This window comes from Malaclemys terrapin, chromosome 5, assembly GCF_027887155.1.
Source record: "Malaclemys terrapin pileata isolate rMalTer1 chromosome 5, rMalTer1.hap1, whole genome shotgun sequence".
Classification (NCBI taxonomy): Eukaryota; Metazoa; Chordata; order Testudines; family Emydidae; genus Malaclemys; species Malaclemys terrapin.
In genome coordinates, this window is record NC_071509.1 from 13,680,694 (window position 1) to 13,695,690 (window position 14,997).

Sequence of the window (14,997 nt, forward strand, 5' to 3'; positions counted from 1 at the left end):
CCCCCAACCCAATTCTCTGCCTGTATTTACTAGAACACTCCCCACAGAAATCTGGCACTGAAGCCAAACATCCCAGACTCCAAAAGCCAGCCTCTCTCTGTGGATGTCTAGTGGGCTCCACGCACTGTGGAGTGGTTAAGTTAACAGTGACCTGCATGCTGGATACCCAGCTAATGTACAGATGGACGTGAGAAGACAGGAATTGCCACACCTGACCAGATCCGTGGTCCATCCAATCACGTTTCCTGTCTCCTGCAGGAGCCAGCAAAAGCTGCTTCAGAAGGTGCAAGAAACCCTGCAGTAGCAGGGAGGGGATAATCTGTCCCAGGGTCAGGTTCCCCCTGGCCCCTAGTAGTTAGCTGTTGGTTGAAGCACTGGTACCGAAGACTGAACACTGCCGACACTCCTGTTTTATCACCACCCTTTAGTATTTACCATTATAATTCTGGACAGACTTGTAATCCACGGAATTGTCCCATTACCTTTCGAATACTCCTCAGCCTTTGCCCTCGGTAGGGGACGAATCTGCCTGGATCTATCAGTGCAACTCTCCTTTGCCTCCATAGGAGCTGAGTTCCTAGACCTCCCCCTCTACACAGCCCTTCAGCTCTGTACAGAGACACAGGGAAAGGGCATTTACACCGAGTAGCTGCTTTGCATATTTCCACCCGAGTGACATTCCCCTGCACGTGGGAGCTGTTATAAATGTTACCGTTAAACACTCGGCGCTTCTGAGCTCCGTATCTGTCACGCTAGAATTCACAAGATGATCTGGCAGACTCCGCTACTCTGGCTCCTGGTGCTCTGGGTTCAGGGTAAGAACAAACCGTGATTTTAAAACCATTGCAGTTAGCATACAAGACCAATACTAGTCTCAGTGCACACAGGCCAGGAATGTAATTCAGAGGGTTAAACAATAATACAGACTAGATTCAGCTTTGATTTGTTACACCTGATTTCATTTGACGGATGTTATATATTTTTTTCTATTGTCCCCCTGCCTTCAGGCTCCAGTGGGCAGATTGTGATGACTCAGACTCCAGAATCCCTGGCAGTGTCTCCTGGTGACAGAGTCACCATCAACTGCAAAGCCAGTTCCAGTGCTGACGGATGGGTGGCCTGGTACCAAAAGAAAACAGGACAAGCTCCTAAGCGCCTTATCTATGATGCTTCCAGCCGTGTCTCTGCGATCCCAGACCGGTTCAGTGGCAGTGGGTCAGGCACTGCCTACACATTCACAATCAGCAGAGTTGAAGCAGAAGATGCTGGAGATTATTATTGCCATCAGTACAACAGTGCCACTTTCACAGCGATACAGAGCAGTACAAAAACCTCCCTGTTCTGTTCAGTTTCTATTGCTCACTGTCACAGCTGCTTCCTCCCTGTACAGTGTGGTAGAGTCAGGGCTGTTGCTACCCTCTCCAGAAGAAACTAAGGGGTGTCAGGCCTTAGGCTCCCCAGGCCACCTCTCTGATCCTTTCTGGAGTTCCCAGCACCCATCACTGTGGAGAATGGAATCCCCATGGGGCAGTCATTTCTTTATGCTGCACCGGTTCACTTCCCCCGCACCGAGTCCCTGCTCAGGGACAGCTGGTCAGAACATTTTAGTTCAAATGACACTTCAGTGAAAAGGCAAAACACTGTTGAATGAGGAAAGTGGGTGAATTCTTCCCCATTTTGTGATCTGACCTCTCCTGGGTCACTTTTCACCCCAACTACTACAACGTTCTTCTACTTGGGCTCGCTGCATCACATCCCTCCCGTTCTCCAAAGAGCAGCAGACAAAGCCATCTTCCTCCTGCTGCTCCAACCTCCTCTCCCTCGTCCCTTGAATCCTTTCGCCGGCCTCCATCCCTGGTCCACATTAAGATTAAGCTCTTCCTACCTTCCACAGTACCACCCCCTATCTCTCTGCTCCCATCTGGCCCCATCAATCCTCTCTGCTATGTGCTCTCCTCAGGTCCCCTCTCTGCTTTGCACTTCTTGCCATGCTGTGCCGTATGTTGTGAACAGCCTCTGCTCACAGTTGTCCCTCTCCATCTTCCAAGCCCTTTTTTTACGCCCACTTCGGTTCTTTTCCCTTTCAGCGCAGGGGCTAGAAGCCCAATGTTTTGTGACTGGCAAGAATTGGTGGGAATGGTTCAAGTACTTTAAAAGATCAGGAACCCCCCACCCAGGGGAAGGAGGAGGGGGAGGGAGAAAATCATTTGCTCCCCGTCTCCTATCAGTTCCGCCCATATGCACCAATGCCATCCAGCACCATCACTCACTTGCATCCAGCACTGGACATTAGGACCACCCACCAGCACCTAGGATCAGCACATGCCTGTCCTGAGAGCTGGGATGGGAGGAGTAAGGTGCGTGATGGGGAGACAAGTCTGCTGTGGCCTGAGCTAGCAGCTTAGCATGCCAGCCCAGGAACCAAAGTTAAGCTCCTCTCCTAGCGCTGCTCGCTCCCAGCTCGCCACCAGTGCCATCTGCATAGTGTTGGGCTGAACTAGACTAATCTCTTCTCGGCAGGGACCTCTCTGATCTATTTGTACGGAGCCGAGTGCACGTATGGGCTCCAGAAGAAACACTCCTATTACTCAGGGTTCGGAGCAGCTTCCTGCTGACGTGGCCATGTCATTACCGTTGCATCAACTTTACAATGAGTCTGCAAAACAGGCTATGATGCAGGAGCACTGCCCTGCACTTGTACAGAGAGAGTCTCTGCACACAGCAGCCTCTTTCCCTTGTAGCCCTTAACCTAAATGAAGGTGAATTTCCACAAATTGCCACCAGAGGGCATTACACACACAAACAAAGGGCTAATCCAGTGGTTCTCAACCAGGGGTACCCTTGGGGGTACACAGAGGTCTTCCAGGGGGTACATCAACTCATCTAGGTATTTGCCTCATTTTACAACAGGCTACATAAAAAGCACTAGCGAAGTCAGTATAAACTCAAATTGCATACAGACAATGTTTTGCTTATACTGGTCTATATACTATACAGTGAAATGTAGGTACAATATTTATATCCCAATCGATTTATTTTAGAATTACATGGTGAAACTGAGCAATTTTTCAGTAATAGTGTACTGGGACACTTCTGTATTTTTATGTCGGATTTTGTAGCAAGTTGTTTTTGAGTGAGGGGAAACTTAAACACAAGACAAACGGATGCAGTAGTCTGGAAACATTGAAAGCCACTACACAACACTAAGTTTGCCGCAGGCTGCCTGCTGTGCACTCAGTGTCTGTATGTCCCCTGTTGCTGCAGGTTAATCTGCAGCCGTTTCTATGCACTCATCCTACACATCAGGGCACCTGAAGTTCTGTTACTAGAGAGTATTCTTAGAGTGTGCACCCTGTTATCTTCACCGAGTACTTAACTAAGCACATTGTTATAAGCCAACCAGATCAGTTCTCTGTTTCAATACAGAGGACACCCTCCACACAGCCTGCCCCTTGCTTGGGTTCCTCACATGCAGGTGATGATCTGGGCCTTTTTTATTGCAGCCTCACATCTGAGCTTTCGTTCCCACGGCTGCTAAGAAAGTCAGAGTGAAAGTTCTGACCCCTGTGCAAAAAGCCAACACCAGATAGATGGACCACTAAAGCCACTAAATGGTGTGTGGGTCTTATTTCAGCCCTCTGTGGGGGTGCTGAAATAATAGCACCCATAGCAAATAATAGCAGAGAAATTAGCCCTGGCCAGTTCCCCTATGAAGGGGTGAATGCAGAGAGATCACCCCACTTACTATTTGTCTACTCCACACGATCATTAGGACATCAGAGCCTGAACACAACTCAAAGGCCAATGAGCTGATTTCCTGTAGGCAGGTATCTGGAAGGGGATTTTGAGTGTGATAGTAACACCACGTTAGAGAAATGTAAACCGAAAGCTGAGGACATTCGTTCCCATTGATTCTGACCAACATCGTTTCATTGCCGAGTGGGAAAGCAGCCCTGCTGTCTTTCTACTTCAGTCATGTTCCATTTGCTCACTTGAGTCTTTTGGACTTAGTCTGAATCACATGTAAATTTTCACAGAGCAGCTGCTTTGCATCAGCTATCCCCACATGGTATTTCTCTGTCCCATTTTACTCCAATCAGCTGTCAGCCAGCTGAGATGTATCAGGATGATCACACAGGCTCATCACATCTGGCTGGCAGTGCTCTGCATTATAGGTAAGCCTAAATAAAGGAGACACTAACAAGGAAATGATCCAAAATGAAACCAAGGGGTGTATATATTTTGGGTCAGAACCTCAGCTGGTGTGAATCAATTTAAGTGGCACTTTGCCAATCTACACCACCTGAGGATCTGACCCATTACGCTTTGCTTTATCAGATCATTTGCACTCCTCAGGTATTATCTATACACACACTTTTCATGTGATTGAAAATAACAAGGCATGTGACACTGACATTAAATAAAACGTGGAAAGATCCTGTCACTATTTATAAGGCCCAATACAACTGAGATTTCTAGCCTGCGCATATATGTATATTATTTTATATTTTGTTTTATTCTCAGGCTCCAAGGGACATTGTGCTGACTCAGACATCAAAATCTCCGTCAGTGTCTCCAGGAGACAGTCACCATCAACTGCAAAGCTAATTCAGACATTAGTGACAGATTCATCTAGTATGAACAGACACCTGGACCTGCTTCTCAGCTGGCTGCACTCTGGGATCCCAGCCGGGTTCAGTGGAGCAGATCTGGGATTGATTTCACTCTCACAATCAGCAGCATTGACACCGAAGGAGCTGGAGTTCATTGTTGTCAACAGGAATCCTGCTCCACAGTGATACGGATCAGTACAGAAGCTTCCCTGCTCTCCTTAGTTTATGCTACTCAGGGGAACAGCTGCTTCCTAGAGACAGTGTCAGTGCGTCAGCAACATGTGATTTGAGGACAGGGCTTGGGTCAGACCCTGGGGCCCATCCACACCACAGCTGAAAGCATCAGTTTCCCTTATCAGTGTGTAGGAGGTGGCTTTTTCCTTATAGCAGTGTTACAAATCCAGCTGGGACACACCTAGGTGAGTGTCTACAGCCCCCTCCATACAGCTAGCTCATCATGCCCATGAAACAGGTTAAAACACAATAGAACCTCCACCACCAATTTGGGTTTGCCTGTGGGGCTGGGCAGAGCCGTTCCCGGAACCCTGTGCCCGACCAGCCACACTCACTGGCCCCTCTGGGTCTCTGGAGGCACAGCACAAGGCAACAAGCACTAGGATTGTTGCTGCTACTGTCTGCACAGTCTGCCCCACCTGCCAGGGACCCATCCCCACCTTCCCAATCACAAAGCTGTGTGCTGGAGATAGACCAACCTCTAGAAATACTACACTTCCCACGTCCCCCCTCACACATACAGCACACCAGGGCCTAGAACCCTTATTCCTCTGTTCCCCAAAATAAAGCCCTTTGCCACCTGGGCTAAAAGCTTCCGTATAGGCACAGACTGTGCTATCTTTGGTGCCTGTGTAACAGGCTTAGGGAGAATACGCTGCTAGTGTTAGGCATAATCAATCTTTTCCTGTACCTCAGCTAACCCCTCCGCTGGGGCACAGGCCAGAGTTGAAGCTTTTCAGCACTTTGCTCTACATTCTAGTGAGTTAAATCTCGGCGAGAACAGAAGTGACACAAACATCTCTACAGGAAAAGCATTTACTAAAGCGAGATCTATCTTTCCATCCATTATTTATAACCCATGAAACAAGCGTGACTATTATCAATAACTTGACAACACTTTTGTGGGGTGGTGGTTCTCCAAGTTTTCATACTTGTTACTGCCACAAGTTCAAATGTACCATATAATTAGGTGCATGCACATACTCACACTCCTCTAGGGCTCTTTCCTGGGAGGATTTATCCTTCTGTTTGTGTGGAATAGTGTCCAACCTCTCTGCACGGCACACCAGCTCCTTAGAGCTGGGAAACAAGTGTTAGTTCCACAATCTCCTTCAAACTTCCTTTGAGTCTTTGCAACAATTCCAGTCTTCTTCTCCAGTGGGGTGAGGGAACCTGCAGTATAAATCCAACAAAACTGGCAACATCCCTGGAACACAATCTATAAACAGACCCTTCTGGCCATTATGCCACTCCATTGCTGAGCTCTTCAGTTTGATTGACTCCAACCCTTATTTATAAACTCCTCCCCTTCCCTTTGCGTTCCCATTGGATCCCTTCTCAGAGTGACCCAGCATGCCCTGCCAGAGGCTTGCTCACAATGGAAATTGCCTAAATAGCTTCAAACAGCTAACAGTCATGCTCAGTGCCTCCCACACCTAATTTCTGCGTGAATCTGGCCCATCCAGCAGAGTCTCCCTACCCGGCTCTGACAAGTCTGCAAGTATACAGAGTATCCTAAAACAAGAACTGTACCCTGCACACTCTTTCTTCCCATGCAGAGACCACAAAATGCTGCAATGTGAGCATGTAGGTCATATTTGCATAGTACTGTACCCAGCCCATTGTAGGTGCTACTATGCTAGATACTAGTAGCAGATCCCTTAATTAATCTGTGGACCAGCCACTAGAGGGCAGTATCTCTCTCTCTCATTCACACACACATACTGACTGCACATTACAGGGAGGCCAAACCTTGTTATAATACTCTGGTAGGGACACTATTATGTTATAACCCCAACCTGGTAGATATGACGGTACAGAGGAACCTGCTATCCTAGCTTCTTAACTCATCTGCAGAAATCCCTGCCCACACTGACCAGGGAGCCTATACTAGAAAAATGCTAATAGTTTTTATTCTGGCTGCTGCTAGCACAATTTTTAAGTATCATACAGACTAACCAGGCAGCCTGCCGGCTGCTTCTGTCTTGTACTCTCAGTAGCTCCCCCGGCCGGAGGGGGGGGATGTCTAACCGCTCCATGACTGACAAAACCTAGTTCTCCTTTGATTCTAAAACTAGTCAGGTGCATTCAATAGCAAACAGGGTGTCAGAATGGTCTTCCCTAGGCTGAGAAAACTGAAGTACTGCAGTTCATCCTTATTGCCACCAGAGGGTGCCAGACGCCTTATGCTGAATATACTGCATATGAATATTGCAAGCGGAAATACAACATTTCCTGCAACAGTTTAGACAAATCCATTCTTCAGTTTTAAACACTAGAAGCATAGCACACACCATCAGCTTTGCAGCGATATACCGAAGTGATGCAGCCCTGCCATCCTGACCACTTATAATTGCTCCATTTCACTCTTTAGTTTTACATGGAGTTTGTTGATCAACATTGGCCAGCTCAGATTAATTGAGTAATTTTGCTGGTTCATTTTCTCTGGCCAAGGCTACAAGGTAAGTAAAAAAAATTAGACAATACATTTAAAAATTACAATCGAAATTGTGGCTTAATCCCACAACTATAACTTTATATATTATGTTAATACCGTCATGTGATTAAAGAAATTAAGGAAATATTGTACCAAAATAAACTGGAGACATACATGACCAGACCCTCAGTTGGTGTAAATCAGGGTAGCTCCCTTGAAGTCAAAGTCGTTTACATTAGCTATGGATCTGGCCCATACAGTGTAATATTGTTGAAGTCGTTGGCTCATGTAATGGATTAAAAGATATGGAGTGGATTTTTGTTTTGTTCTGTTTTTAAGATAATATTTGGAACATTTATAATGGTTCAGAACCGCCAGTGTGCATCACTTGGGTATAGAGACGCAAAGCAGATCGTGTGTTTTGGACACATGGTTTAAAAATGCACAATAGATTTGACTGTCAGAACATGCAGAACTGGCATTAATTGTATTACTATCTCCAATCGTCACAATCCTGTATTGTATACGGGCCTGAGGCTTAGCTCGCCCCCTGGTGGCGAGCAGAATTCTCTGCAGTGCTTCTGGCCTTGAAATATGGGGAAGGCTTGAAACATTGGACATTAACAACTTAGTACAGGAAAACTATATTTATTTCCATGAATAAAAAAGTTCTGATAAGAAAATATACTAATGAATGTACAGCTTCAAACCAGACATTCATTACCCATGAAATATACAAACTGAGGCAATGCCAGTTAAAATAACTAAGCTTCCCCATTTATCACCATTTCTCAAAACAGAAACCTCAAATATCCCCACCAGAAAAAGCCATTGTAAATACAAGAAACACAGGACTTTTTCTGGCGAGAATACTTGAGGGTTTTTTTTTTTTTTTTTTTTTTTTTTTGTGGAGTGGTGACATATAAGGGAAGTTGAGTATTTTTATTGACTCATCTTGTAGAGATTTTTTGGTGACGATTTCATGGTTTAATGCTGTACATTCATTTAGAATATTTTTCTGATCAACACATTTTTACAAATCAAAATAAAATATTCCTATATTGCTTGTTAATATGTTTCCAACTGTGACAGTCCCGTAAATGGAGCACTGCACAGCATCCTGATTACCACTAGAGGGAGTCATAACAAGCATTATGCTGAATATTGTAGATGATGATAAATTAATTGCAACTGAGTATGTTCTGAGATGGTAGCAAATGAACTATTGCAGAGCGTCCTAATTGCCCCCAGAGGGAGGCATAACACAATGTACTGTATGTATTGTGACCGTTACAGATGGTAAATACATTAGTAGTAACCGCTGCCTCGTGTATCATTTTGATGATCTGTTCACTAGATGTTTACTCACGGAGATTCCGTCTTTTATCAAATCATTTCCAGCTCAATAAGCAGAAACTGTATTCCTCTCACAGGCCACTGTTGTGATCTGTTTCTCATTGCCTCTCTGTAGCTTGGTTCAATAAGCCTGATCCGCAGCCCACTGGAGTCAATAGAAATCTTTTCAATTGCCTTCGAATCAGGTCTTGTCTATGGTGTTCACAAAAACCCCATCACTAAAGTTAGGCACTGGTTGTTTGGGCTTTTGGTTGGTAGGGAGTGTTAATTTTTACCCTGCTATTCCGTCATCCCATTATTTTAATGTGCTGATGCTTGCATCCTGCTGGGAGGGGGTTGGACCCATAGCTGAAAGGTAAAACCTTTGCACATACATATTTTTAAGCTCCTTAAGGTCCTAAAATGCATATAAAGACAAAAGAAAGCAGCTCCTGCACCTGCCAAGTGCTGAAATCAGGGCTTTGCATTCCCCTGCAAAGACTTGAGGACATCAAAACCATTCAGGGCCCCATGCTGTGTCCCTTGGGCCAGATCCATTCCTAGGTTCCCCCAAGGGAAGCCAGGCAGAAGGTGAGCCTGCCTGGGGTAGGAGCTCACTGGCACAAGCTGCCTGCAGCCCTTCTCTGTCAGTGGGCCCAGACTCAACCAGTGTAGCCCTGAAGGTGGATGAATGTGAATGGGGAGTGGCCAGGCCACCCAGGAGATGCCCGGAGGCTATGAAGCAGCAGCCGCAGCCCTACTCCCCTTGACAGAACCTTTGAGGGAACGGGATGCAATACTGCCACCTGCCCTTCATCAGGGTGAACTCAGCTGGGAGCTCAGCTGCCCCCACCGGCACCAGAACTAGGAGGTCCAGGGGCCACGGCCCTCCCACTTTTTAACAAAAGAAACATAAGTGCAGAATTCATGTCCTCCGCAGATTTTTTCCTTCACAGAATAACAGATTCTGCCAGGGAGGCACCGCAACTACACTTTTCACCCACCAGGGGCTGCTGTGGCACCAGAAGAGAGGGCAGCTGGCTCACTGCCAGAGCAGCCAGCCAGGGAGAGGGAGGGGGCACTTTGGCCTTGCTCCCACCCTTCTACAAAGGTTCTGGAGCCTTGCCTGCAGAAGCAGTGGCATAGACTCAGTGTCCACAGTATTAACCAAGCCCCTTGTGTGTAACTTCTGTGGAAGTCAAAGGGGGCCTCTCGCAAACAGAACCCCTCCATTGCAAAGCCAGAGCCTAAGGTTATCACCCCTCACTGTGTTGATATTAATTATCCCAGGCAGAGTAAAGACACCCTGATCCTTCTTCAATAAGAGATGACAGGCAGTGTCATGCTGATGGCTGACCATCGCTAGACAACTGGTACCCCTGGGTTGGAACTCATCACAGGGGCAGGGTGGAGGGAAAGATCCATGTGCTGAAAATGCTCTGGCAACCAAGAGATGTAGGGAAATGAGATGACTTACCTGAAATGCTGGTTCTGCGACTGTGTATGCGCACAACCCATCCACGCTGTGGGGAACAGGCACCATACACATGGCTGGCAGGAGTTCCATAGCCTAGAGTCCACAACAGGGCAGGGCTGGCTTGCTCCTGACAGGGTCCCTCAGGGCCCCTAATGCATCCAACTGTTGCTTCCTTTCTAGCAGCAAAAGCCCTGTGTGTGGAGAGGAGAGGAGGGGACATCTGGGTGTGGCTGCCAAGGGAGGAGGGGGCTGCCTGGTGTGAGGGACTGGCTGTATGCAAGGAAGACAGCGTGTGTTTCAGGGGGTACTGCCTGTGGGAGAGATGGCACTGCCTCTGGGTGTATGTGTGTGAGGTATCTTACGGGGGACTGCCTGTGTGTGAGGGGCTGACTGTATGTGAAGTGGCACTGCCTGTGTGTAAGCAGCTGATTGTATCTGCGGGAGGATTGCCTGTGTGTGAGGGGCTGACTGTATGTGAGGGGACATTGCCCATGTGTGAGGCTGATTGTATCTGGGGAAAGATTGCCTGTGGAGAGGGGCTGACTGTATGTGAGGGGACACTGCCTGTGTGTGAGGGGCTGACTCCATGTGAGGTGGCACTTGTGTGTACAGGGGGACAGCTTGTGTGTGAAGGGATTGACTGTATGCTTGTGTGAGTGTGAATCTGGAAGAGAGCGCTGTGTGTGAGCGAAAGGGTGTGCGGAAGAGAGAGAGCGATTTGTAGAGAAAGCAAGCTCATATAAGATATAGGGGACTGGGAGGGGACGTGACTTTTGTGGGGAGTCAGGAGATCATGAGCAAGGGTTTTTTTGCAGGGGAGGGAGGAGAGTGTGTCAGTGGGGTATTGTCTATGCCATGTAGGATCCTGGGTGTGTGATTTGTGGGTGGGAGGCAGGAGAGTCTGTGGAGCTGGGAAGAGTACACAGAGGCTGCCTCTACACTATTAAACGTGGTGCCCACTTTTCAGTGTCCTGGAGAATGCTCTGGGCCTCCCAATGGCGCAAGGACTAGTGGAGGCCAGGCTCAGGCATTTCAGAGGAGGGCTTTAGGACAAAGTGCTGACAATGTCTGAGTCCAGTCTACACTTGCCCTTGTGCTGGTGTAAGCAAGGGGGCAACGTCCCATTCCATTTGCTAGTGTAGACACGGCCCGAGAGTGAGAAAACAGAAGGCGGGATTAGTAAAAGAAGCAAGAGGCTGACAATGTGGGTGAAGGAGGAAGAGAACACAACACATGGAGAGCAGAGGAGAAGGAGGCAAGGGAAGAGGGAACAGTTACACCCTCTATAAAAATAATAATGATGGAATATAGACTCTGATAAAGATGGAAGCAAAGACAACTGAGGTGAAAAGAAAGAAGCAGAAACGTGCAATGAAAAGAGACAACTGAAAACACAAACACAGGCAAGAAGGAAATGTTCAGAAAATGTATCTGACGGTCATACATTGACACCTAGCACCGGAGCATCTAGGCTCCTCCCAGAACGCTCAAAACAAAACGTGTTCCAGTAGCCAAGGACCTGATCCAACGCCCATTGGAGTAAATGGGACAACTTCCCTTGACTTAAATGGGCTTTGAATCAGGCCCCAAATCCTACATATACTCGGGGTTGAGGGAGAAATTCCTCTGTGGTCAACCCCGGCCAGCCTCCCTCAGCCTCACGATTTTAATTGTCTTTCTCACACTGATCAAAATTCTCCCTCCTGGTCCTGCCCTCTTTTCACAGCTTTTAAGGCTGGGGGTTTCAAAAGAGCCTAAGGGAGTTAGAGGCCAAAATTCAATGGGATTTGGGCACCTAAACCCCATTGGGCTCCTTTGAAAATCCCACCCTAAAAGCAGCTGCCCTTCTCTCAAACGGGCCAGTGGAGAAGAGCTCTCGTCACTTGTTCCTCCAGTTCCTCATTTGCATTTTCAGATTCAGTTTCCACCGTAACAGTTTCAGATTCAGTTTTCACTGTAACAGTTTCAGGTTTAGAGTCCGTTTCTTCGCTAACCTGGTCCCTGTTTTCATCACCACCCCAGTGAAAAAGGGTAACAACTGTCTTCCTGAATATGTACAGAGCCACTGTCCATTTCAGCTCTGTGTCTAGTTTCAAATCCGTAATCTAATAACATCTGGCGGGTACGTCTCTCCATTGGCCTAAACCAGGTACAAGTCCCAACACCTTGATTGCAACATCTTTACCCTGCTTTCTTCTTCCCCTGTGACTGTGAACCAACACTCTGCTGTTTAGGTGCTAGGATCCAGGCTCAGCGAGGTACTTAAGCACATGCCTAACTTGAAGGATGTGGATAGGCCCATTGAAGCCAACGGGACTATCCAGGCACACACACGTAAGGGCTTTTCTGAACGGTGGCCATATTGTGTGACAGACCAGAGTCTTTCTTAGGATATGTCTGCACTGCATCTGGGAGTTTATTTCCCAGCTCAGGCAGATGTACACATGCTACCTCTGCTGGAGCTGGCGCGCTAAAAACAGCAGTGTGGCCACAGCAGCACAGGCAGTGGCTTGAGCTAGCCACCTCAGTACAACCCTGCCCAAGATCCTAGCTTCATCCTCGGGTGGCGAGCCCACGCCACCGCCCAGGCCACGGCAGCCACACTGTTACTTTTCGCACGCTAGCTCAAGCAGAGTGAGCGTGGGGACATCTACCTGGTCACACCTGCCAGCGGCAGGGCAGAGATACCCTTGCTGACTGTGGCTCTCTCTTGTGATAGTGCCACATCATAAACCTGGTGCCAGCCCATGTTCATGACTTCTGTGAACAGCATCGTAAATGCCCCATCTTTCCCCTGCAGGGGAATCTGAAAACCAACCACTTTTCTTCCCGAGCTCTCATTCTTGCCTAGGAGGTCTGGTAGTTTCTGATGCAGACGTGAAGCATCAAGGTTAATATATTCTCCATCGTGATGCATCCCAGCATCTAGAAACACAGGCTGGAGCAGGGCAAGCTGAGTCTTGACATCTTTAGCCGCTAGCTAAGACCACCTGGAGCAGCAGGTTCTCACGGTGGGGGTAGGAGATGTAGCAGAGCTATCCCTAGGCACAAGGGAATTGCGTTCAGACACTTTGGAGATACCTAGGATGGTTTCAGTCCTTCACCATCTGGCCTGGGTTAGTACAGTCAGGGCTAACCTTTCTCAAGGTACTGCATAACTTTGAGCTGGGAGTGCCTTTTGGTTTTCAGCCTAGATAGAATGGTTTCAGGTATAAACAGGGGGGGAAATTGGCGTCTTTGGAGGAAGTGGGTAGCCTTTATTTATTTTGTCCCCATGGGGATTACAAGTTCTTCTAAAGAACCCTACAGCTCATCAGACTCATTCAAGAAATAAGAGTTATTCTCCCCAACAACCCCATTATCCCAGGTGTCTTATTCAGACTGCAGAACAGACCTGGCTGTTGGATGCCTCAACAGCAGGAGAGTAGGTAGGCTGCATGGAGATCATTGCCACAGAAGGTCCCAGTGATAATGATGTGACAGCTGGTGCTGTGGATGTGATGAAGGAACTGATAACTGGCATGCAGCCAGGTCCCCCAAACACAATCTCACCTCAACATCTCTCTGAGCTGTAGGTAAACGCCACCTAATCTGGTAGTGTTTGAGCACCAGCTGAGTTCACTCTCAATACTACTCAGCTAAATCATGCTAGATCAGCATTCTATGCACCATGGCAACTTTCTGTCATCCCTTAGAAAGTTCCCAGCTGCAGTGTTTTGCTCCTACACAAACTGCATATGTCCTTTTCTATGCAAGAATTTCTAGGCCCTGCATCCTTCCTTGGCCTGGTACAGAAAATATCCAGCAAGTTCCATGCTAACACTGGTGGTATGACTCCATTGATCTCAATGAAGTAACTCCTAATTTATATCTACATAAGGGAGAGCAGAATCAAGTCCATTGCCCATTTGTTTGTGCAAGTATTTTGTCAATGTATGGTTTGCTGTATGTGAAATAAGCTCTGCAGCTCATGCAAAATCTGGGTGGGGTGCTCGATACCACATCTACATTTTCTGGACTTGGACGTGAACCAAAATCCTGCATCTGAACATCCTGAACTTTGGAAAAGTTTGAATCAGGATCCAAACTTTGCACTTGGACCCAGGTCTAATAGTTTCAGCATTTATGCTTTCAAGGTAATACAGCATGTGACTAGGGTTACAATATGTGTCAATGCGGATGTGGGAACAGAGGGACGGGAGAGAAGATAGGATGTATTGATCTGAGCTTAATTCTCTCTAACTTCTTGACTGTTTATAGATAATGAAACCAAGGTCACTCGACCTAGCACTGAATTCTCAGTTTTGCACAATGGAAAAAAACATTTTTATAGGGGAAATGAGCGTTAGCAAGTGAATCGAATGCCCCTTCCCCTTCTGCTGTCAGGTTTTTGTACGGCAAGGCGATAGGAACTGATCACTGTGGTGGACGTTCGGTAAAGGAACCAAGGTAGAAATAAAACGTAAGTACCTTGAAATGATTCTGTTTTCGCTGTCTATTCTGTCTTTAAATTTGTATTCATTAACACTGTTGAATTATAATGTGAATATCTGTTGGTGTTGGAAATTGCAGGTAAAGGATGGTTTTCAGGGCAGATGTAGTTCAACTGTAATAGAAAAGAGATTAATTTGAAGAAAGTAGGACTTTGCTTTTCATTCCAGACCAGTGAAATTCAGTAAATGTTACATGTCTGGTAGTGGTCAAAAATATTGTTGGCCAGACCCTCAGCTGACGTTAATCAGTGCAGTATTCCCCATTCTCAAACATCGGCGTTATGCCGATTTACACTAACAAAGGCTCTGGCCCCATATTTCTAAAACATACTGTACCACTGATGCAGCTAATGGCCTAGGTTAGGAGGAACTGAGGTTTTTGTAGAGGGAACAGGTAGCAAGGAAGCA

At 47.0% G+C, this 14,997-nt stretch overlaps 2 gene segments (V, D, J or C); both read left to right on the plus strand.

Moving 5' to 3' along the window:
- LOC128837600 (Ig kappa chain V-III region MOPC 321-like) overlaps nt 1-14,997 on the plus strand; it is a 77,486-nt gene that overhangs the window by 57,512 nt on the left and 4,977 nt on the right.
- LOC128837605 (immunoglobulin kappa variable 3-11-like) lies at nt 767-14,512 on the plus strand. The segment is given in 3 exon segments: nt 767-815; nt 1,008-1,287; nt 14,506-14,512. Coding segments are annotated over 3 exon segments (336 nt in total).